Source organism: Myodes glareolus, chromosome 13 (genome assembly GCF_982192425.1).
Source record: "Myodes glareolus chromosome 13, mMyoGla1.1, whole genome shotgun sequence".
In the NCBI taxonomy this organism is placed as follows: Eukaryota; Metazoa; Chordata; class Mammalia; order Rodentia; family Cricetidae; genus Myodes; species Myodes glareolus.
Window position 1 is genome coordinate 42,586,581 of NC_142038.1, and position 26,183 is coordinate 42,612,763.

General features: G+C 41.7%; 1 protein-coding gene and 1 pseudogene across 1 annotated transcript in view; one reads left to right on the top strand and one right to left on the bottom strand.

The window, feature by feature from the left end:
- Positions 1-14,482, bottom strand: part of LOC125390224 (uncharacterized) — a 28,117-nt pseudogene extending 13,635 nt beyond the window's left edge.
- The window catches only part of Mcc (MCC regulator of Wnt signaling pathway), a 378,705-nt gene that overhangs the window by 32,955 nt on the left and 319,567 nt on the right, over positions 1-26,183 (top strand). The window contains exon 2 of the mRNA XM_087896076.1: positions 21,317-21,561. Coding sequence (XP_087752202.1) covers positions 21,317-21,561 — 245 coding nt within the window. The remainder of the gene's footprint in view (positions 1-21,316; positions 21,562-26,183) is intronic.

Genomic DNA, 26,183 nt, shown 5'->3' on the forward strand with positions numbered 1-26,183 from the left:
AGTAATTAGTCCTTGAATTCTCTGGCTGTTGAGGTGTGATTATTTATAAAACGGATGGGGCCTGGAGAGCATCCTGATTTCCAGGGGGAAAGGATACTGTGCATCCATCATCATCATGATGCTCAGAAAGTGTGGCTGTGTGGACAGATACTAAGGACTTGAAATAACATCAATACACAGCCTCATCCTGCAAAACCATATTATTGTTTTACAAATCTTCCCTTTATCTACCAATCATTTTGCCTAGTAGATTTTGAACACTTTCTGTCCTTATTACATTTAGGAAGTGAAAAGCATTCAAATTCTTCCAACCACCAGCTAATTCATTAGATTTTATTTAAAAAATCATGTAGTGGTAGCTTTATTACATAACTAGGTTGTCTGTAAAGACTCTTTGAAAGCTTTGGATAGTTGTGCACTAGTCTCATGGCCAAGTGTGCATTGCAAGCCACTGAACACTCTGGAAGGAAAAGACCCAGAATAACCACCTCTGACCCCGTTTCCAGAGTCTGCATCTGGGCTTCATCTTGGCAAGACTGGCTGCCAAAACTAACCTCCTGGAATCAGTGTCTTTACCATTGCTCACTGGTTACCAGGATTCTGACTCTCATTATAGAAATGGCATATAATGGATTTTAAAAGTGATGTATACTGCCCCAGGTTTGATTGACAGAACACACACAGAGACAGAGAGATAGAGAGAGATGCTCAAACTGTATCCCCACAAGATAGATGGCCAGGGAGCAGTGAGATGGCTGGCTCACCAGGGAAAGGTACTATCTTCAATCCCCAGGACTCATATGATAGAAGGAGAGGATGGCCTCCAGAAGCTGGCCTCTGATTGCCACACATGCCTGTATCACATTTGCACACCCACAGACATGGACAAACACACACACATGCACACATGCACGTACATACATGCACCCATACATACACAATGTGAATGTAATAATTTTTGTTAAAAAGGTAGATTGATGAGCAAATTTCTGCTCTGTCCCTATCCCATCGCCAGAGGCAAGCCTCTACTTTCTATGTACTGCCATTGCCTTATGCCCCAACTGCATCTTCCTCTTTTAAAACATAGCCATTTTTGGAGGCTCTGTTACCATTCTACACTCTGCCACATTCTGTTAAGGTTATTCCTTATTCATTGCACCATATGGCTGTGCCATCTTTTATTTTAGCCCCTCCCCCACAGGTGGAAGTTTAACTGATGTCTAATATTTTGCTTCATTTTGTAGCTGTTCATTTCATTGTTGTGTATATATCAACATCTTAATAGGACACACATTCATAAATGAAATTGATAAATCAAACAAAAGTAGCATACATTTTTTATTTCAACAAATGCCATAAACTTTAATCAGTATAATGAGTTGTACTGCCAGCAGCATGGATTGGAGGGGTGTGTGCTTTTCAGGTGCAGAGCTGGCCTTGGACATAACAGGTGTTGGGTGGTGGTGTTTGCTCTCTCTCTCTCTCTCTCTCTCTCTCTCTCTCTCTCTTAATCACAGTTGCAGTCTAGAATCTGTGGGCTCTCTTATATAACACTAGTAACTGCTTTATCAGCAACGAGGCCTCATTTTCCAACATTGTATTTGTTTTCAACAGTTTGAGGACATTGCTTTTGGGAAATAAGCTTACCTCAACTGTGTTGACTCATAGAAGAGGGGATTAAAGGAAGTGCTGATGTTTCAGAACTCTGCTTTTTAGCTAATGTCTAATAATAGCTAATATCCATCAGTGGGTGGGGGGTCAGGGGAGCCAAGGTAAACGATGGCCCAGACACATGATGAAGTGCTTTGACATTTTATGGGCCTAGTTAGCTTTCCTTAGTTAAAAAAAACTGTAAGGAGGGTTCCTTCTGTCCTCAAATAAAGAGGCACACTGACAGTTTGGCTTTTCATGATCAAGTGTCTGTGGTAGGTGCTAACACTTCATCTCTGAGCCTCGCTAAGCTGCCATCATGTTCTCACCGTGGGAGTGAGCTCCTGACAGCGACTGATTCCCTGTCTTCATTTCCTCCCCTTGCACCACATCTGCTCTTCCTCTCCTTCCTCTCCAAGTGGTCTGACTACTCCTGTCGGAACCTAACCATCTCTGCCCCGGCCCCTGGCCCAGCAGTACAGTTCGGCTATAAGAACCACGGCCCAGCGAGTCCATTCAACTTTTCTATCTGTAGCTCCCCACTCTGCCCTTGGGGTCTTATGATCTGTGATAGTGTCTTCATTTCAAATTCCAAAACGAAAAGAGCCCTTTTATTGAACCATTCCGAGCATGTTCACAGTCCTCACTATGTATATGACGCTGTATTTGTTGGGGGATATGGTGCTTTGATAAAGATTTGGACTTTAAGTTTATATGTATTCTTAAGTAAGGAATGTTGGTGGCATTTCTGTAGGGGTTTGTCCTCTATAGAGGGTTCATACACTAGGGTGTCATTCGAGTGTATGCCTACTTTCCTTGGAGAGATAGGTCAAGGTAAACAGAGATGACATGCTACCTATAATACTGGCATCGTGGGTTCCTTAGATTTCTGTTTCTCCCCACGTTTGATCTGTGTCTAATCTGTGGAGGAAGGGATTGTTCTGGCCTGTCTCACGTCATCTAGAATAAGGTTACTCAGAATGGCTCCATACTAACGCTCTTCCTGCCTGTCTATAACACGGTAAATACGTGAACCGGAAGCCTTTGGAAACCGTTATTGCACTCGGGAAGCATTGAGTTCAGTATTAAAATCTGAATCTGGGGGCTGAAGAAGTGGCTCAGCAGTTAAAGATTACTGGCTAGAGAACCTGGCTGGAGGACCTATGTTCAATCCCAGCACCCACATAGTGGCTAACAACAGTCTATAACTCCAGTCTTTGGGGATCCAGGGCTCTTCTTTGGTCTCTGCATACACTGACCTGCACATGGTGCACAAACAGACAGATGTAAGCAAAATGCCCATACACATAAAAATAAATTAATAAGAGTGTATATATATACACTCTTATATATTATATATATATAATTAATAATATATAAGAATATATATATATATATATATTTTTTTTTCTGTGTGTGTAGCCCTGACTCTGTCTTGGAACTTGCTCTGTAGACCAGGCTGGCCTTGAACTCACAGAGATTGACTTGCCTCTGTCTCCCAAGTAAGTGCTGGGATTAAAAGTATGTACCACCACCATCTGGCCCAAAGTATTTATGTTTTCTATGGGTTAGAAAATCTTTTTTTTCCTAATAACTTACTGTATTCAACAAAATATCAATTGATCCCAGATTCAATCTTTGGAATAAAGATTTCAAATTTTTCTTCAAATTTCTGTGATTCCCTAGCTTGTAAGGAAGCTTCGCTGCTGTGTGTAGAAGCCATTGTCTTTGTTTGCTTTGGACATCTGACAGAAGTTTCTCCCACATGACTAGAAAAGGAGGAACAGTGGCTGTCTCTTGGCTGAGGCTGCTGCCTGCCTAGCATTAGATCACCTCATTTCTGTCACCAAACTATAAGGTCTCCTCAGCTTTTCATGTTAGGATATTTTAATTATGTTTCTGAGAGATTGAGTGTAACGAGAGAGAAAATTAGGCCCGGTAAGACGAGCGGCATTCCCCTGTATTACTTTTGCCCTAACGTCATTTCCCCCCCAACAACCATTTATATTTTATTTTCCCAAATGTTGACGCTTTAAGTTTATTTACAGAGAATCTAGGGTAGCCTAATGTCATTTTCTAAAATTGAAGCATACCCTGAAGATATCGAGAAAAATTTAATGAACACACACACACACACACACACACACACACACACACACACACGCACACACACACGCCCAAACCAAAACGAACACGCAGACCCAAAGCCCATGTCCTTTCTGTGTGCTGAATGTCTTTTAAAAGTTTTTAAGAGTTTGTGGGTGCACGTAATAGGAAATATTAAGAGAAAAATAGGAAAATCTGGGGACATTGACAAGTGTCACAGAGCCAGCAATGGAGAGAAGAGTGTTTCTGTCCAGGCTGTGGTGTGATTATTGCAGGCACCAACATAATCCAGGGATCATCTATCCATTTAGAACAGAGCTGATACAGGGAAGGTCAGTTACACAGCTCCAGATAGTTTTTTAATTAAGAAACACACACACACACACACACACACACACACACACACAGAGAGAGAGAGAGAGAGAGAGAGAGACAGAGACAGAGACAGAGACAGAGAGACAGAGAGTGCAAGGGAGAGAAATTTAAAAAGTAAGAGAGAATCCGAGAGCCCCAAGGCTCTGTGGGTGAACCAGCTTCCATCTTAAAAAGTCAGGAAAGAGAATGTAGCTCTGTGGTAGGGTGCTTGCCTCGCATTTGCATAGAATCCTGGCCTCCATCCCCAGCACTGAAGAAACCAAATAAGAATAGGGAGCCAGGGATCCATTGTGTATTTGGAAATGAGCATTAAAATGATGTCTTTGCCTCATCTATTAGATAAAGAGCATTTATAAAAGGCTTCTTTTATTTTGCTGTTCTTCAATACTTTACATTTTTATTCATTGTTATTAGTATTAGAGGGAGGGGGCAGTATGTGTTCCGTGGCAAGCGCACAACTTTCAGAAGTGGGTTTTCTCCTTCTACCATGGGTCCCAGGCACCAAACTTAGGTCATCAGGCTTTCCTCGTAAGCCTTTCTACCCACCGAGCCACCTTGCCAACCTTTACCTTATTTAGCTTTTACCCGTCTACAAAAAAAGTAAATATAATTTCAAGTTTATAGTTCCTAGTAGGTTGTAATATTTTGCAGTTTAATAACATATTGTAATTTAAATAAGTTCTTGAAATAAAAACATAAAAATGACTTCCTGCCTGGATGAAAAAAATGAGGGTGTAACTATCTTTTTCCTAATAATGATGTGATGTCTGTCATTTTCCCAGGAAAACAGGACCTAGAATGATCTGAGGGGATAGCAAGGTTGGGAGTGTTATTTTAACAATTCTTAGAAATAAATGTCAAACATTGGAAGTTTCCAGACACTGTGAGTGATTTACCCATTTGTCATTCTGACTCCTGTTGCTCATGAATTTAGTGAGTTATTATGTACTGAATGCTCTCTGCAAGGTCTCCATCTGTCACCAACGTTACCGAATTGATGCCTTTTGCCCATCCTTGCATGCGTCAACCCAGTAGATGACTAGAATCTCAAGTGTGGGTCCAGGAACTTCCCCAGGTTCCATTTGTAAGCACTAATTGTCCCAGAGAAATGCAAATACTACCTAGATTACCGGGAGAAATAGGTGAACTAATATATCTAAAACACCTTTGAGATACAGGTGTCCCAAGTGAGTGCAACCCCCACCCCATGCACCAGGAATGGTAGAGACTGCTTCTGAGATGGCTTCAGAGTTATTCATAAAGAGAAGCTGAGTCTTGCTTAACATAGAGTTCCACTTTAATGATTTAAAGAAATAGTCCAAAGGGGAAACACATTAAAATATTTTCTTCCCCTGGAAGGAATACAGCAGGAAATGCCAAATCAAGAGATGCTCAGAGAATGAAGTCAGGGTATTTGAAAACAGGCACAAGAAATAGAATAAATGTGTTTTTAAAAATATGTGAGCATGACTCTTACTTACAGGCTGTCTTCTTGCATCTTGGTTTTACTCATCCTTGACCTTTCACCTTGGAAGGGGACCCATCATGTCCATGATTGATCTCAGTAGTTCATTACTTTCATGAACTTTCAGAAAGTTCAGGCTAGACATCAGGAGGGATTTGTGTTGCAACAACTCAAATCTATGAAGATAAAGCTGGCGCTTCCTGTAGGAAGTGTGCATATTCCCTCCCCATGTGCCCCCAAGTCGGATAAATCTTTCAGCCTGAGGTTTCTCATAAACAAATGGTGATTTGTACGTGAATGAACTTAATCCGTTAAGATTTCCTTAACTGAAAAAAAGTGACTATTTTATCGTGTCCTACACGATAGGAGTGAACCAAAAATTAGAAAATCAGTTGCAATAGAAAAAAAAATGTTTTTGACATTTTCCCGCTGTATTCCAGAAGAAGAGCAGCTCCAGTTTTGTGATGTGCTGGTAGCGGGGTCGGGGGTGGGAGTGGTAGGGTGTTTTGTGTGTTTGTGTGTTTGCAGGTACATGTGGAAGCCAGGGACAGTGGCAGGTGTCTTCCGGTAGGGGACATCCACTTGTTTGAGAGAGAACAAATCTCTCATTGACTCAGAGCTCTCAAGTCAGCTAGCCTGACTGTTTAGCCGGTTCCAAGGATCCCTGTCCCTTCCTCCCTAATCCTGGGATTACAGCACACTCCATTCCACCTCAAACTCACTTTCTCACGCTCGCATTGCCTGCATTTTACTGACTGAGCTCACAGCCTGTGCAATGCTTACTTTCTTTATCTAGAGTAACATGCGATTTTTTTTTTAGACCAGTGGTTCTCAACTATGGACCATAACCCCTTTGACAAACCTCTGTCTCCAAAAATATTTATGTTACAATTCATAACAGTAACAAAATTAGAGTTATGAAGTCGCAACAAAAGTAATTTTATGGAGGGGGTCAGCACAACATGAGGAACTATATTAAAGGGTCACAGCATTAGGAAGTTTGACAACCACTGTTTTGTAGACAGTTACCTTGCTTGACTGATCTGATTACCTGAAGCTATCCAAAAATAATATACTCTATTTTATTTTCCCAGTGCTAGTCAATTGAACTTTCTCTGATATTAAAATGTTCAATAGTAAGAGCAAGACAAGTAGCAAGACAAAGTAAATTTCTTTTTGAGCCCTGAGTTTCAAGGCACTGAGTTTGATCCCCATCACTATGGTCATAGGACAATCTGCGGGGGACAGGGAGTGGAGTAGGTGGTTTGGGGTGGTTCTCTATCCTCACACTTGAGAGACTCACATAAGAGGACCTGGACTTGGAGGCCAGCCTAGGCTACATAGCAGAAAGCTATCTAAAAAAGAAAGTGTAATCTATATTGTCCAGTGCAGTATCGTACCAGAGCTTTTAAAAGATTGAGCTAGCACAACTAAGGAACAATATTTTTAATGTGTTTAGGTTTAATTAATTTAAATGTAAACTTAAATAGTCACCTGTTGCTAGTGTCTGCCCTATGCAACAATGAGGTGTGACAGATACTAATACACATGAGTTAAACTATGTGTCAAATTAGACCACGCTAAGGAGGTTGGTAACTAGAACTTAGCCGACATTTCAATATTCCATTAAGTTTGAAATTTCAAAAAGAAAAGACCATTAGGCTATAAATCAGTTGACTTAATGTATTTTTTCTTTCAATTTTGACTTCTTGTTTTGTCTTCCTGAGTTTTCTGTATTTTTTTTTTCAAGTCCTTAGACTTGGCAAAAATTTAGCACTTTTCAAATGTAAGAATTTGATGGGTTGTATCATCGCTTCTGTTATTTCACGGGGAACAGATGTAGACGGGGGAAAAAAATGACTGCACAGGCCACCCTGAGACAGGCTCACAGGTTGCTTAGCAGACCTGTAAGTACTTGCAGACTGTCCCAGGGAGGCCCAGGTGCTCATTTATTTCCTTAGGGCGCCTTTCAGGCAGTGTGTGGTTTCTTTGTCTAGGCAACATTACCAATTAGCTTTGCCTGTCATTTATGGTTATTCATGTTCTCATATCATGCATTTTCAGATTACAACTGAGCTTTTAAAATGAAGACTGGCTTTTTAAATGGGACATGGTCTGTTTAGCCATAGCAGTATCTTTTATTTCCCCCTTTTAAAAACAATATTTTTATTTATTCTTTGCGAATTTCATACAGGTACACAATGTATTTTGATCATCCCCCATCCCCAGCTCCCTTCAACCCCTCCCCAACATGATCCTCTCCCACCGTTATAGCCCACTATGTCCAATTAGTGCTGTCCTATGTTCCTGGGTGTGTGGCCATCTATCGAAGCATGAGAAGCCTACCAATGGCCATACTCACAAAGAACAATATCCTCCTTCCCCAGCAGCATCAATGACAGCATCTCCTCGCTGAGGGGTGGGGCCTCATGGATCCCTCCCTATCCATACTGGAATGTTGACTTGCTTGATCTTGTGCAAGTAACCACACCTGCTGACGTCATAAGTGCAATGGCCAGTTCCTTTATGTTCAGAAGACAGCTTTAGTGTATAATGACACATACCAGCAATCCTAGCCCTAGGGAGCTTGAGTCAGGAGAATGATGCTTGAGGCCAGCCTGGGCTATATTAAAAGAGTCTGTCTCAAACAATATAGTGTTTGTATACGCAAAGTTCTGTGTGAGCTAACTAAAACCTACACACAACAATGTGTCTTCAAGTGTAAAATTTCAGACACATTGGAATATTTGATACCAATAACTTTCGATTCATCAAAAGTAGTTTGCTTGCTGGTCATCTATTATATGCTAGGTACCATTATTGATATTGAGAAAGCGATAGCAAGGACTCAGACAAAATTCTCTGTCTTCATAGCACAAAAATTCCACAGGAATACTTTTAGTTTCTATATCAGTTATTAATTTTCTCAAAATACCAATTTCTTTATGCTTTGTGAGAACATAAATTAGCACAACTAATGTTTTGTTTGTTTGTTTTAGATCACTAAGATTCTTGAGTTGCCTTGGAGTGCCCATTTCTCTGCTGACATAGAACAGTCCTGAGAATCACTTAAGTCCTGACAAAGCCTGAAGCCCTCCCTACTCCACCCTTTGAGTTTGTTGATCAAAAGGCATAAGTGTTAGTGCTGATTCACCTTAGTGAATATGATATGCTGTCAGAATTAACACCACTAATGAAGAAAGCTTAAGTTTACTGACTTGAAGATCACAGAGTCCAGCATAGAAACTATGAAATATTTTTAAAATATAATGATTAAAAACTTACTTTGTTCTTTGTGGTGATATTTTGTTTGTGCTGTCATAAATCAAGCTTGCCTGAAGATCAGAGTTCAGAGCTAACCACAATAGTTATTCATAGAGGTCAGGCTGTGGTGGTGGTGGCACACACCTTGAATCCCAGCACTTAGGAGAGAGAGACGGACACGTCTCTGTGAGTTCAAGGCTACCCTGGGCTACACAACATTGATCCAGTCTAAAAGAGAAAACAGACAGGCAATGGTGGCTCACACCTTTAATCCCAGTACTTGGGAGTCATGCACCTTTAATTTCAGCACTGGGGAGGTGGAGACAGGACAGGATAAGGCTGGGGAAGAGAGGACTAAAGCAGGAGACAGGGGCTCATTGCATTCAGTTTGAGGACTTGGAGAGACAGATCTTGGCCCCTTCAGTTTGAGGGTTGCATAGAGGTAAGAACTAGTGGCTGACTCTTAAGCCTCTGATCTGTCAGCTTTCACCCCCTAATATCTGACTCTGGATTTTTATTTATTAAGACTAATTAGAAATCACACTACAGTTCCTACTTATGACTATAAATTGGTGTGTTCAAGAAGTAAAGGTGAAATGGTTTTAAAGGTTCTCAACATTCAGGTTATCTCCCCATCTTATGAACCTCAAGTCTAATGATTTATTTACACAATCATTTGTTTAGTTTACTGTGTTAATTTAGTACTTAACATATACCAAGTACTAGAGCGCTAAAGACGAACAAATAATGTATCTTGTCCTCTAGGAATCTATAGCCTAGTACAGGCTTACAGGGTTGTTTTCCGAATGATCATATTGTAAACATTTTTGGTTTCATGGGACCTGTCATCTCTGTCACAACTATTCAGATCTGCTATTATACAGAAAGCTGCCGTAGACAACACATAGAGCGAGGAATGCTTAGATACATATGCTGTACTGCAATAATTAGGTTTACGAAAACTGACAATGGTCTGGACTTGGCTAGAATCTTCATTGTTGGCCTCTGATCTATTGGAAGAGGGGGAAGAAAACTCAATAGCTGGTAGACTACTTCCCACTTGGGACTTGTTTCCTCTGCATATGCTGGATTTTTGGGATCCAGTCTGTTTGGATACTCACCTTCCTGGACCTGGAGGGAGGGGGGAGGAACTTGAACTTCCCACAGGGCAGGAAACCCTGACTGCTCTTAGGGATGGAGAGGGAGGAGGAGAGGGAGTGGGGGGAGTGGGAGGGTGTTGGGAGGAGGGGCGGAAATGGAAACTTTTATAATTTAATAAACGTTGAAATAAAGAAAGAAAACTCAATAGCTGTTGGAGAGTGGGGTAAGTGAGCAAACCGGATCTAAGGGGCTTCATAAAATAGCAAAAGGACATCAAGTTAGACTGGGAATTACGCGAGGACACGAGGAGGATTTCTGAAGGAAATGTTCATGTGCGCTGTGAGGGAAGGGCGAGAGTTTGGAGAAAGGGAGAGAAGAGGATGTTCCAAGCAGAGGACAGATGTGCAAGTAAAGACATCTAAAACAATGGCGCCTGTTATGTCATCCAGGAGGAATTCACTGAAGCTGCAGGGAATGAGGCCGGTGAGGGAGGGCCGCAGCAATGAGGCCAGACACGCTGACAATATGCTGAAATTCTTTGCATCACAGGAGAGCACATAAAATATTCTGAGCTGGAAAACAGTTCAGACTTTGCTGTCTGTCAGGGAAGAGGATGCCCCGCCCCCAGAGCTCCACAGTCATCTCGGTGGAAAGTGATGCCAGCACTAACAATGGCCGTTGCGGGAGGTTAAGAGCACTGGCTGCTCTTCCAGATGGCCCTGGCTTCAATTCCCAGCACCCACATGGCAGGTTGCAACTGTCTGTAACTCCAGTTCCAGAGGATTTGATTCCATTTTCTGAACTTCACAGGCACCAGACACACATGGAATGCACAGGCATACATGCAGGCAGCACGCTCATAACATAAAATAATTAACTAATATGAAAAACTGTTTGGCTGGGGGCTTCACCCCAACTCCTGGCACAAACTCCCTCCTCTGGGAGTTGCCTCAGTCCAAACTCCACCTCGGAGAAAGCCCACCAAACGGTGACCCCCTCCCCAGAAAGGGTCAAGAAAGCCTGCCAAATGGTAACCTCCCCCCAGGTAAGGTTGGGACCACTCCCACAGGCTATTTAAACTGCCCCAGAGAAGGAACATGTGGTCTTTTGGTTCCCCGTGGTCTCCCCTTTTCCCTCTTCCCCTTTTCATGTTTTCCCGGGTGGAATATTGGCATCCATTGCCATTCATTAAACCTGGGCATCTTTTAATTTTGCCTGATTGGGATTATTTGCATCAGCGGAGAGGTTTGTTGGCCAGAAAATACTTAACATTTGGAGCCTTGTTTGTTTTTGTATTAGGTGTTAGCCCCAATTTAAAAGGATTTTTGGAAAAGGCAGTTCAAGGGCACTTGGAGATCAGGCTTTGAACCGCAAGAGCCCATTTTAGAAGCCTATGCCAAATCTTGGGTCTCAGGTCTGTCACAAGGCGTGAACCGTGACAGGGCTCTTGAGTCAAAAACAGGGGTGGGGTGAGCAATGAGTGACAGATGTCTCTACCCACTCAGTCCCACCTTAGCGAGAACGGTCTCGCCACTTGCTTCGGGCACCTGGCTGGGACCATTACTCCCATGGGAAAGCCCGAAAATCAATAAACATAAACAAACATAAATGGGTCCCCGGATCCTAGTGGCATATACTTGAAAAAGGGGACCTCACGGAGACGAAGCCGATCTTAGCCTGGCAGAGAGCACACGCGAGAAGGGCATTTTCATGTGGCCCTGGGCCCGTGGGAAAAACAGCCCCCTCCACAGTGGGACCTCCAAATGTTAAGTATTTTCTGGCCAACAAACCTCTCCGCCGATGCAAATAATTTCAATCAGATCAAATCAAAAGAAGACCATGTTTAATGGATGGTAATACTCCCAGGTGGCCCTTGGGAAAACATGGAAAGGGGAAGAGGGAAAAGGGGAGACCATGGTGAACCCAGAGACCACATGTTCATTCTCTGGCGGGCAGTTTAAATAGCCTGTGGGAGTGGTCCCAACCTTACCTGGGGAGGGGTTACCATTTGGCAGGATTTCTTACCCTCCCTGGGGAGGGGGTCACCGTTTGGTGGGCTTTCTCCGAGGTGGAGTTTGGACTGAGGCAACTCCCAGAGGAGGGGGCTTGTGCCAGGAGCTGGGATGAAGCCCCCAGCCAAACAATCCAGACTTTTCATATAAAGGGGTACCAGGGAGTTGAGATGACACTTCCCATCAAACAAAAATCATATTTTAAAAGAAGGATGACCAGTAGGGACAATCAAGACAGAGCAGAAATAATAATTTCAGAGATAGAATGACCAGTTTTTGCTGATTGATTGGGTGTGGGAATTACTCAGAAGGAAGTTTCTAGATTTCGAGGCAAGGTGATGAGATGGAACAGTTCATGTAGATAGGAGGGACAAACCTAGGAAAGGTATTGGATGAACGCATTAATGCGAGACCTTGAATTTAACTTAAATATGTGGCTTTGACATGCAGTCACCTAGTAGAAATTAGATTGCCTATAACTTTAATATAACCTTACAAATGTGGACCTAATGTGGTGGTACATACTTGCAATACCAGCACTTTGAGGTGGAGGCAGGAGGATCAGGAGTTCATGGTCATTCTCACATAAACAGGGAGCTCCAGGTCAGCCTGGGATACATGAGGCACTGTCTTAAAAAATCTCAAATGCATATTAAACCCCTTTTGTACCCTTAGTTAATCCCCTTTCTTCCTCTTCTTTGCCTTTTATGGAAGATGTTTATGTCTAATGACTTTATTTTATTACTTGTCTCTATAAATCCACATCTAATGTGTAGTTTTCTGTGTGCTGATAGAACCGTGTTATGACAGCGGTCCTGACATTCTTCAACTTCACTTCTGTTTGGGATATTTGTGATGATCAATTATAGATGTGTGTCCTTCACACACACACACACACACACACACACACACACACACACACTCACACACAGAGTGATAGGCATCTGTGCTTAGCACACCTCTATTTCTCAGCTTCTTTGCTTGGAAAATAAAGATAACAGCAGTACCAACCTCATAGGGTAATTTTATGTGCATGTGTGTGTTCATATGCATGTGTGTATAATTATACATACTTACATGTGCATACACATTTACATGTATTACTAGCTCAGGCCCTGACACATAATGATTGTATAATATACATAAACTATTTTTTCAGTATGATTTCTCGTGTTAGGATTCAGTTGCTCCCAGTTCTCTGTTATTGCGCTGGTCTCCTCTGAGGACACACATGGAACGGGACGTTGATTTCGGATTAGAGAGTACGTTCGTCCCTCTTGTTTCTGTGATGAAGGTACCTGACAAGAAGAGACTTAAGGGAGGATGGGTTTGCTTGGTTTAGAGTTTCAGAGCCCAGTTCATCATGGAAGAGAAGCCTGGTGGCGGGAGTAGGAGGCGATTGTTCATGCTGCATCTGGAGTCGGGGAGCGGGGAGAGATGGATTAATGTGCTCTCCTCTTTGTTTCTCCTTTCTAAATTCGCTCCAATACTCCAGTCCATGGATTAGAACCACCCTAAACGTGGGTGGTTCTTCCTCCCTCAGTTATTATAATCTAGCTCATCACCCTAGAAGTGGCCAGAGATTTGTTTCCACGGTGATTCCAAATTTCCCTCAATTTTACAGTCACTATTAACCATCTGAGACGGTGTGCATGGACATCGCCAAACTCCTCTCCGAAGAGGTGATGACAGTTCTTTTTCTGCCAATGCCAGGTGCCACTGTGCTCCTTTGCCAGCACTGGCAATTGTGAGGCTGCCACCTGGGGAATGCCATGAATATTGAAACAATGCCTGATGCTTTTAAAATTGGATTAGTTTGCATTTCCCTTACACCTGTGAGATTGATAATACGATCACGTGTTTATCGACCACCCAACTTTTCTTTTAGCTGGGTACTCATATTGTTTGACCGTTTTTCTTTTCTCATTTTTTCTTGTTTTTCCCCTTCTTATACTGTAGGTATTCTTTATATACCTAAATAATATTTTTTCTTTCATATTACAAATTGTATTTGACATATTTGGCTTGTTTTTAAATGTGAAGCTATTACTTTCACCAAAACCATTCATATAAATGACTTTTTTTTTAAAAAAAGAACAAAATATGATGCAGAAGAGTTCGTGAAAATCATAAGCCCCTTGCCTCCCCTTTCTGCCCATGCCCACTGGTACACCTCAGAAATATATGTTTTTCGAGATAGGGTTTCACTATATAGTTCAGGCCAGCCTAGAATTTACTATGTAGACCAAGCTGAGTTCAAACTCATAGAGGTCCCTTGTGAGTGCTGGGTTAAAGGCATGTACAACCACACCAGATTTGGAAGTAATTTTTTAAATCTAAGATTCCTATTTCCTTTTCTCCTTTTTAAAAATGCTTATATCCCCATATTCAAGATTTTAAACAGCATCTCTTTCCTCTAGGCTGTGAACGGGAGGCTGGCATCGCCATTTTAGGGCCCACTTCAGTCCTCACCGTTGATGGGAGCAGTTTGATTGCGCGCCCAGCGCATGGTTGTTTCCGTCCCTCCTCAGAAGCTCCCAGCACCATAGTCTAAGCATGGACTTTCAGAACCTCCATGGTCTGTCAACATGCTCCCATGGCAATTAAATCTTTCTAAAACTTGTTGAAAGCCCACCTGGCTTATCGCCTCTTCTGACTACATGTTGCTTTCACTATGGTCCTCTCATGTCTTGTCATGTGCACTTGGCCTTCCTATGGAACAGCTTCTTCTGACTACATGTTATCTTCACTATGGTCCGCTCATCTCCCTTCACATGCACTTCTGCTGAGCAGTGATGAAAGACAGATGCATTTGCTGCAAACAGCATCTGTCTATGAGTTCACCAATCACAGTCCAGGAACTAGTTTTATTTTTTGACATTTGGAGAAATCTGTGGCAACAAAATTAGAGTGATCTCGGTTACATTTTTCTGTCACTTGAATCAAGCAATTAAGGACACAGTGAGCTCTTGGGATATCTTGTATTTATTTCATGAACACCTATTTCTGGCCTCCTGACGAAGTCCAAGAATCTCAGTTACTTGAGAAATTTGAACAGGAGCATGCAACCCATTACTCAAATAATGATTGCCTTGGCATAGCCTGCGTTGCAGCTGGTTCTAGGTTTGCCATCACTGTGGGAAAGAATTGTGTTTTTCCTTCCCCTGAGCCTGAAAGACCAAAGCTCATCTTCTCCATTATATTTTCCTGATGTTCAGCTATAAATTTCCCCGAATGATAAGCAGCTTCGTTGAATTTCTACTTCCTCCTCCATTTCTCTGTAACGTAAATGAAGAGAAATAGCCCAGAGAGAAAGGACGCAGACACAAAAAAGTAATGGCTGTGCTCTGTGAAACCTTGTGGTTTGGAGCTAGAAGCTTCCATCTTCAGTCATACTTCAGTTCTATGGCTTGGTGACTGGTGTTCTCCACAGAACCTCAGACGCTATCCTGGTCAGTGCTGTGCTCTAAACCTGAGGCCACTCCTTTCTCACTACACGAAGACATTGTCTGACGACAAGGTACTTCCGCCAGAATCTGAGTACAAGTGCCTCTTGCAGCACTGGTCACAGTGGCGGTTTAGTAGAAAACCACATCACCTGAATTTTAGGACATGTCAAAATGTTCTCTGTGGTTCTTATAGAGTAGAGAGATTGTACATAACTCTAGATTCTTATTCGTGTGTGTGTGTGTGTGTGTGTGTGTGTGTGTGTGTGTGTGTTGGATGCAGTCATGTAGACCATAATGACAGCTCAGTTGACAGTGAACCCTATAGACTTCACGTGAAACCATCTTGCTGTGCATCCATGCTGTCTACGGTGTTCGCTCAAGGGATAAACCATTTACCTATGCACCTCTTGCCATGTGTCCCTCCTTAGACCATGCATTCACGGTGTGTAAATTTTCCGCTTTCTTTTTTAAAGCAGGTGCCTCGTAAGGCTATAGGGCCCTTTGTTGTGTTATGGGACCCATAAGTCATTCATAGTCGCTGACCGACTAAGTCAATTGGAACAACAGAAGCAGAATATCTGGAAAAAATTAAAGGGAGACTGTCTTCAGGAGGATGATCATTTTTAATTTCCGAGGATTTATGCTTCAGTTCATGAAATCAAACATCTTGGAGGTGTGCCCTGTGTTCCTTGGCTGAAATCCATGCATCTCAAAAGATATTGATTTAGGGCCAACACTGGCTTCAACAGTTTGAGATCGGGCTGGGAACTCAAGTCTTGAATATATTAAACCAATTTCTTAAAAAGAAAATGTTTACTATAACAATCTAACCAATGTTGTCACAAAACTGCACGTAAGCATTGACCAAAGGGTGCAGGCACTGAATGTGACCAGGAAGATGGACCACTGTGTTGCACAGAGGTAGGAGGTAGGTAGAACCTACAATGCATCTTAAAGTTCATGTGGGCAAAGCTAGGCATAGCAGCATATACCTAAGATGCTAGAACTTGGGGGATGATGGCAAGAGATCAGGAGTTCAAAGCCAGCCTCAGCTACTAAAAGAGTCTGAGGCCAACCTGAACTACATACATCATGCCCTGTTTCAATAAGCAGCAACTAAATGAGGTCATGTTTTCAAAATCCTAGAATGTTACACTTATTCCATTGACCAAAGAACATTCCCAGGCTAGCTCAGGTTAGGGCAGAGACAAGTAACCTGCATTTACTAGGAGGGACGAAAGGGAAGCGCTACAGAGAGGCTTGGGAACAGGTGACCACAATCCAGTAGGAGCAGTTCTCCCTGTCCAGTTTGTGGCTGTGATCCTGCTGTCTAGGTTTCCACTCCATTTGAAAGAAAGCTTTCGCAATTTTTTTTCTTACTTGTAACATTTTTTTTATTCATCAGAGTGATGATGAAATAGAACCATATTTCCATGGACATTTATTTTTGGGGCGGGGGAGTATTCGAGACATGGTTTCTCTGTTTAGCTTTGAAGCCTGTACTGGACTACTCCCTCTGTAGTCCAGGCTTGCCTCAAACTCACAGAGATCCCCCTGACTCTGCCTCCCGAGTGCTGGGATTAAAGGTGTGCACCACCACCACCCAGCTTCCATGCACATTTAAACAGAAGAGTTACACTTCTGTGGGTGAGAGTAGACTTTCTAGTTTAATAGAAAATATTGCTAATGAATGGTAACTGGTGATCGAGCTGCCCATCCACTGCTCTGGGTGGTAAAATAGAAGGGCAGGAAATTCAGCTCTGGCTTGACTTAGTTTAAATTCCTAGGCTTGTCCCATATCATCCCTATGACTCTTTCAGCCTTCACACCTTTAAGTAGGTACAGTTGTTCCCTTGCATATTCATAATTCTTGCTTTCTGTAACTCTAGACCAAAAGAATTTCATCTTTAAATGCAAACACTTCTATCTAAAGATTATGTTCCGCCAAAGGAACATGCCTTGACCTTGAAATTTGGTACCAGCCCCTCACTGGCTCACATGACAATTCAGTGTTATGTGTTCTGCAGTGAGATGGCATTTCTAGAAAACGGATCTGCCTTCTGAACTGCTTTTATTAGAACAGGCCTGCTCAAGTCTGAACAGAGCAGAGCTTCCCAGCGTGTGCCTAGCTTTGTGTAATAAGTGGGCCACAGGCATCAGGGGAATGAGGGCCTCTGTGGACAGATTGTTCCTCTTAGTGAGAAAGTCAGTTCAGTTGAGTAGGCTGTCTTTTTCCTTGGGTGGCTCCTGCTTTGTTATATATGCCTTAATCATGAAACAGGATCATTGAGAAGATCTGCAATCAATAATTGTGAAAGGATCATAAGATGGTTACATTTGCTGAGAGTTTAATATGTGCCGTGAACCAAGCTAGGAGCTTTGCGTGTGTTTTCTTGTTTACCACAGAGCAATGCTATGGCATCGATGCTATTATTATCTCCACTGTAAAAATCCGACTTGACATACTGCTCTCTGACCACCCTGGTCAACTTTAGAATATTCCTCCAAACCTCTGAGATCTAGAGGACCTTCCCATATATCACTGGGATTAATTTTTTAAATCATTGCCTTAAAAATCAAAGGAGAAAATCCTTATTCTAGAAAATAAAAAATCTACCCTGCAACTTTCTGCTTTCATTCTATATTTGTATAGACTTGATCATCCCTAAATCTTGGGCGAATCCAGATATATATCAGGCAGGTAGTATAAACAAAAGGACAAAACTAAAGCAGGCATATGAAATATTTTTTAAACATTATTTAAATATAGACCACATTCTCAGAAAAATGATTACATTTTGTTGTTGTGAACAGTAGAGTTTATTCTTAAGCATATGTCTTAGAACTGTTGTAATGGCTCTTCCCAGAGTGTAAGTCTTGATGAAGGTCAGCTGGGGTGGCTTACTGGGGGCCAGGCTAAATGGTTACTGGCTACCGTGGTGCCATCTCAATTCCATGGAGGAAGCCTTAAGCACAAACCCCACTGTACAAGTCCAAACTCACTAACATGGCAGCAGACACACAAGCTAGATATTAAGCCTGAGTTAAGGGAGGGGAAGAACTCACCTACCAGAAGGGTCCTTGGTCTTAGGCTTAAGCAAGGGTATGTATGTATACTCTTTATACCACTGACAAATGGGAAGTTCAGAGTAATAACTTAAAATACTGTACCTACACCCATATACATATTTATTTATCATCCTGTCTACCTTACAAATATATATCATATATATGCACTGTGGCATACGTACTATATATAATAACACCTGCATATACATACAAACAAGATGATGTAAAATGTGTGTAAAAATTATAAAGATGAAAGAGAGATGCCATGTGGAAGCAGGACAGTCAACTAAAAAGCTAGCTACATGAGCCTGGCATAAATTGCAAGATTTTAGGGACTGTCATAGAAAAGCACAGTAAATATTAATATTAAAGTATTGTAGGGAAAAGAAAGAGTGACTATTTCAACTATTTTGAATTAAGTGGAAGTCTGTGTGTGTGTGTGCATGCATGCATACATGCGTGCATGTGTGTATGTGTGCGTGTGTGCATACATGTATGTGTGTGTGTGTGCATGTGTGTGTGTGCGCACACACGCACACATGACTACAGATACCTGTGGAGACCAGAGGTGTCAGATACCTTGCCACTAGAGCTTCAGGTTGTTGTGAGCTGCCTACTGTGGGCACTGGGAAAGGAACTCAGGTTCTCCATAGAGCAGCTCATGCTCGTAACCACTGAACCATCTCCCTAGCCCCCACCCCATTCTTATTCGAGTTCTTGAACCGGATTTCTAGACGGCCAGTTTAATACAAGAGCTGCTTAACAATAGAAAAACATGAAACTTTTACTTTCACATTTATTTGGGGATCTTAGCAGGAGAGTAAAGTGCAAAGAAATTACCAGAGTATGCTTGACTTTTAGACAAAAACCAATAAACTGGAGACTGGATGACCCTAAAGTGTTAATAAGATGTGCCAGGCAGGGGTGGAATGGAGTATAGAAGCTAGTGAAAAGGAAGGGTTACTTTAAAGAACTATTTATTTTTCTTTGTTGCAGGTCATATTACTTGTGGTACAGGATCTTTCCCAAGTGATATAGGAAAGACTTTCCCCTCAAAAGAATGTGTATGACTTATTATATGCAGGAAGATACGGGCCAGGGACCATTTTTGAAGTTGCAGTTTCTTGGGGGACTTCAGCTTGAAATAATCAATCTGCTCATGTGGGATATTTTGAAATAGCATGTCTTTAACTCCTTCAATATCTCCGAGACAAGGTCAACTAAAATTTGATGTCGTTTGTACACTAGGAACTTGGGGAAGGGAGTAGGGAGAAGGGGAAACTAAGAGTGGGGTAGAGTGGACTGAAAGAGTGTTTAAAATGTACATAAGCCTGTGGGTCAGGGAGTTTGGAGAAATCATGCTGGCATTGGCCAGATGATGAAACTTGCAAGGGATGGCTTGGGAGAGAGGAGGTGGCAAGTATCAATCAGCAAACATCAGATTGATCTGGTCTTCAAGACAATTGCACTTTAGAGGCATATCAAGACAGGGTATTTATTAGCGTTGTTTATTACCACAAACCGTTATTTTAGTATCTTTCAACTCTTACATTCTATAATCCTTTGACTTTACTGTGACTTATAGTTGAGGCAGTATTAACAAAATGTTTCCTGGAAGACACTGGTAGAAATAACAGGTCTCTAGTGTCAAGAACCAAACAGGCATCTGCCAGATAAATGTTCTTGGTAGGCATGGTGTTGTTTCTGTTTTTCCTTTAAAAATTATTTTTCTTCCTTTTTTTTTTAAAAAAAAATGTGAGATACTATAGACTAGTCATATTTTTCCAGTGATGCCTGAACACTTTCCTGTCTTAGGTCCACCCACTTCACTTTCTCCTTACATCCAGTTGTGAAAGTTGCCGAGTCTTTTGATGCCTGTTCTCCGTCTTAGGGATGAGTATTTAGTAATGGGACGTGGGAAATTCTCAAAATCAGAAAAAGTCAGAGGTAAGTGAAAATGACGTCAACAAGATTAAGGGACACTGTCCAGAAATACCAAGATGAGCTGTGGCCCAAGAAACTGAAAAGCAGGATTGTTAAGACGTTCGCTGTTCTTTTACAGCCAGACTAGGTGTGGCCAGCCCATCAATGGCAGAAACAGTGTGTTTTCTGCGTTCTGAGCACTGTCTTACAGAGTCACAGTGCTACGCTCTACAGGTACAAAGAAAGGATGTTTAAGTTCTTCGATTTCAGAAGAAATTAAAAGGGAAAGCTCAGAGAGATGGAAAGACAAAGAGAACAAAAGAATACAAGTTCGTAACCCTTCCGACGATAGAAAATTCAAATGAAACACATTTTTGTTTCGTTTTGGGGGAGACAGGGTCTTACTATGCAGCTCCAACTGACCTGGAACTCGATATGTAGACCAGGCTGACCTCGAATTCACAGAGGTCCTCCTGCCTCTATTTCCTAAGTGTTGTGGTTAAAGGTGCATGCCCACACACTCAGCCAGATGATTTTGTACATGATCACTTTTCTGGAAGCAATGAGAAAGTTTAAAATTTGCAGTAAGCGCATTTAGGAAACAACATACACACACACACACTTATGTGTGTGTGTGTGTGTGTTTAGTTACATATTACATATATTTATATTATATATAATATATACTGATAAATATAATATAAGTATATACTATATACTTATAAGTACATACTTATAAATATAAGTATAAATTATATAATATAAATATGTTATATATTTAAATTATATATTATATATTTAAATTAAATTGTTAGAATATATAATATATATTTATTTAATTAACTACTCTCTAGCCCTCCTGACATGTCTTCTTCTGTCCACCTGCCCCCTACCTCCTGCAGGAATGACTTGCTGATGGTCTGCCGACAGCTGAATATGGAAGAGTCGGTGGCTGAGATCATGATCCAACTGGGCACAGACGAAAGCGGGAAGGTATCCTTCCAGGACTTCACAAGGTGCCACCGGCAGCTGGTTCAAGAAATCCGGAAGGAGGAAATGGACCTTTCCCTGAAGCCAGGCAAGTGCAGCCAAGGGAAGCTGAGGGATAGAATCTCATCCTGGCCCACAAGCAGTGACAACAGCTTGGGTAGGTGGGACCATGCTCCTCTGGCCCTGCTATATTATGTCTGAGTGGCCTCCCCACCCCCCTACCCCACTCACTTGGCACTTCTCTCCCGGGCACAGTTTCTCTACAGTGGCCTCATGCTTGCTGACTTTTTCTTATTCAGTTCAGTTCTCACATTTTCTAACTGCAACGATGCTTTTAAATAGCTCTGGAGAGCCAGTTGTGTACCTAGGGTCTGTAATCCCAGAACTTGTGAGGCAGAGGCAGGAGGATTGTAAGTTTGAGCCCAACTTGTTTGGGTGACATAGTAAGACCTTGTTTGGAGGCGGGTGGAAATAGACAGTGCGAAACCTTGGGAAAGACTAGCGGCATTCGTAGTCCCAGGAGCTGTTGAGGACTTCATTGCTTACTTTAAACGTTTTTTAAGTCTATTTTTTTCTATAAATAATTTTCCCCTTTCATGAACGTTGTAATTTCTTCTAGCACAAGACAAGGAATTAAAAAGAAAGTTCTTAATCATTTTGATAATTACTGAATGTGGCTGATAAAAATATGATTTCCTATACATATCCTAGAGTACCCACTATGTGTATTTTTTAAATGTTTGAAATTTTACGCAACTAAAAAGAAAGGATACATCTTAAAAAGCAGATGAAGAGCCAGGAGGTGATGGTGCACACCTTTGATTCCATCACTCAGAAGGCAGAGGCAGATAAATCTCTGTGAGTTTGAGGCCAGCCTTGTCTACAGAGCAAGTTCTAGGACAGCCAGGACGGTTACACATGAAAATCTTGTTTTGAAACAAACAAACAAACAAATAAACATAGATGGAACAAAGGAACAGAGAATAACACCTAAATTTCCACTTAAACTTTGTTTTAGACCAGGTTGGCCTTGAACTCACAGAGATCTGCCTCAATGCTTCAGTTAAAAGTGTATATCACCGTGTCTGACACTTTAGGAATTTTTTTTTAACCTAGAAACGGTATCTTAGATATTTTCTCAGTTTCTTGCTTTGATATTGAGTCACAAGAAAGTGCCAGTTTGTGTTGCTTCCCCATCATCTGTTTCAGTTAACTGCGTGCCCTCCCACGCAGAGGATTTTGGGAGAAAGAGACCCAGATCAATATTCCTGACAGTTTTTGGCAACTTGACCCAAGCTAGTTATCTGGGAATAGAAACCTCAATTGAGAAAAATGCCTCCATCAAATCACCTATGAGCAAGTTTGTAGGGGAATTTTCTTGATTAAGGCTTGATGTGGGAGAGTCCAGCTTGGTGGGGGCAGTACTGCCTTTCGGCAGCTGCTCCTAGACTGTGTGAGAAAGCAGATAGATGAGCAAGCCATGGGGAAACAAGTCAATAAGCAGCGTTCCTCCACTTCAGTTCCTGCCTCCGGGTTCCTGTCTTGAGTCCCTGCTGTGGTTTTCTTTCACGATGGACTGTATGTAAGCTCTAAGATGAAATAAGACCTGTCCTCCCCAAATCGCTTGTGGTCATGGTCTTTATCCCAGCAACAGAAACAAACTGGGGCACAGAGGAATCATGCGAGCTTATTATCGGGCCACTGAGGCAATAAAAATGTCATAGTACTGGTAGACCTTACAACTGCAATGGATTACTCTGTAGTGCCACAGGCGATTCCAGTAATGTATGTGCTTTCAGCAAACTCTGAGGAAATATTTTATTGTGAAATATTTTTCTTAATAACAAAGTAATATATACTCATTATAGAAAATTAGGTGGCGAAAGTAGATATAAGAAAATAAAATCCATCTTAATCTCACCATATGGGAATAATAAACATGCATACATTTGGTGTGCTGGCTTCTGAAATCTTACTTGGTTTCCATCTCTCCAGTCTTTGTCTCTGGCCTTCTGTCTCTCAATTACCATCTCTTGCACTGTTCTCTTGACTTTGTCTCTCTATGTGTTATTCATTTGTTTATTTTGCTTTCCATCCTTCCTCCATTTCTTCCTTCTTCCCATTTATTTGATACTGAGGACTAAACCCAGAGCTTTGGTTTGGTAACCTAAAGATTTTCCTTTCATTTCATCAGACTTTTATGTAGTATTTGAAGGTACTATTTGCAATGACATAAAAGACACCAAATAAATATTAAATGAAGAAGCGTATTTTAAATTTCTTGTATAAATATATAAACACACACTCTGCATGTGTGGGGGGAGTGGTGGTTAAGTAAGCCATGAAACATCCCCAAAATTAAATGCTATAGAGTCATGAAAACAATGGATAAATTTGTTTTCAATCTGAATGTAAACTGTCGAAAGGTCTTTTGTTTTGTCCTGTTCTGTTTTCCGAGACAGGCTCTCACTGTGCAGCCCTGACTGGCCTGGAACTCACTATGCAGATGAAGCTAGCCTTAAACATTGAGTGACTGACTCATGCTGGGGTTATGTGTGCCAGCACAGGAGACCAACATTTATTCCAACGTGCAGGACGTAGAAGCTTCTGCAAATTCCGAAAGGGAAACTTGAAAGAATTACGGGTAACATCACATTGGTTTTATCACCTCACTAGATTGGCTCGACCACAGAGAAGGCTGAAAAATAATCTTCCTTCAGCCTTTTGATATAAATTTATATCCTTGAAAGAGAAGAGGTAACTGAAAAGGGATGAATCATAGCACATGGCATGCATTGAGAAGGAGCCAAAAGCTGTGAAACCCCCTGCCAGTTTGTTCTGGTCGTTGATGCTTGAGAATCCGAGTGTGAATCTTCCTGTCAGTTGTACTGCCCATATGACTCTCTGCATATCATCACCTAAGCTCTCTTTGTCTCTACATTCTCAAGTGTAAATTGTCGGGGACAGGAGATAACACACACGTGCAAACACATGGAGCAATGCTGTGTAACATGAAGGGGCCTGTTTGTTGGGATTTTTTGTTCTTCCCAGTTCCTACCATTGTTTAGCCCCAAAGAAAATCACACAGAGGTTTCCATAAGTTATAAGACTGATTGGCCCATTAGTTCAGGCTACTTATTAGTTCTTGTAGCTTACATTAACCCATTATTCTTATCTATACTAGCCACATGACTCAGTACATTTCTCAGCGGGGCAGGCCACAACCTGCTTCTTTGGCATCTGGGAAGAAGTGGGAGGAATCAGCTTCCTCCTTTCCAGAATTCTCCTGTTCTCATTGCATCACCTCTACTTCCTGTCTGGTTTTCCTGCCTATACTTCCTGCCTGGTCAATTAGCATTTATTTAAAACATGATTGACAGAATACAGACAATTCTCCCACACCAGTGCTGGTCATACGAAGAAGTGAAAGCAAGCATATCAGGCCATCGGGCATTACATTCGGTGAAATACTGAGAAATAATAGCCTTATAAAGAAAAGAATGTTTATTCAGCTCACAGTTCTGACAGTTCGAGTACCTGTATCATGTTCCTCCCTAGAGGCTTTCATTTGGTCTCATGGTTCAAATCATGTATATTTTAGTGCCAGTGATTTGTGTATATATAACCATGGGGTCCAGGATAAGGTAAAAGTCATATGTATTCCTGCATCACTTTTAGACATCCCAACCTTACTACAATAAAAACCAGTTTGATTCCCTTCTACATACCCTTCTACTCTGACCTTCCTGCTCTTCTTCCAATGCAGCAAATTTAACCAGCCTCCTCTGACCTAAAACCACGCTTTCTGTAACTTTCTTATGGCATAATCGGCTTTTTGCTAACTGATGGTTAACTTCGGCTAACTGATGAGTCATCAGGACTGCCTCTCTCAAGTGAAAGCTTCTGCCTTTCATTCATGTTTTCAGTTTTCATGCCCACTAACTGCATATCGCATGGCATTATCTGACATTAGAGAAAGCATCTGCTTGAACATGTTGCCTAGTTCAATCCAATAAAGCTTCTATTAGACTGCTAATAAACTTGCCTGTCTTTTCTGCTCCAACACTGCAGCACTGTGACAGTTCATACAGTTGTCAAGTTAATAGGATCAAGAATCCTTTAGGAGACAGACCTCTGGGTGTGCCTATGGGAGACTTCTAGAAGACTGAATATGGTTAGGACCATCCCATGGTAGGAGTCCTGGATTGAATGAGAAAGATAAAGCGAGCAGGGCCCTACAGCATTCATCTCACCCGGCTTCCCGACAGCAAAGGCAGTGTGATCATCTGCCTTAAGCTCCCGCCACACTTTCCTGCCATGGTAGGCTGCATCCTCAAATTGGGACCCCAAAATAAACCCTGCCCTCCATAGTTTTTTCAGGCACTTTGTCACGACAATAAGAAACACAGCTAATAGAGGCACTTAGACCAGTTCCAAGCATGTGGGAGTTGCCTGATGTAGAGATGTTACAAGAAGGAATGAGTGTGGATTGCACTGTGCATGCTCCTTCAGGGGGACACGGAAGCGCAGTGTACAACTTCAGTGTACAAATTCACAGTTTAACTGTAGAGAAAAAGTAAAGCATAAGAAATCAAATTATAGGGCCAGAGATTGAACCCAGGACCTTACACATCCTGGGCAAGTACCCTACCACTGAGCTACATCAATCCTAGCAATTATGCTCTGATTACAAAATGTGAGACACTGCACTTATACAGTCTATAACCAGGATTGAAAAATACTGTGAATATGACTCTTATGAAAATGTAGGGATCTTAC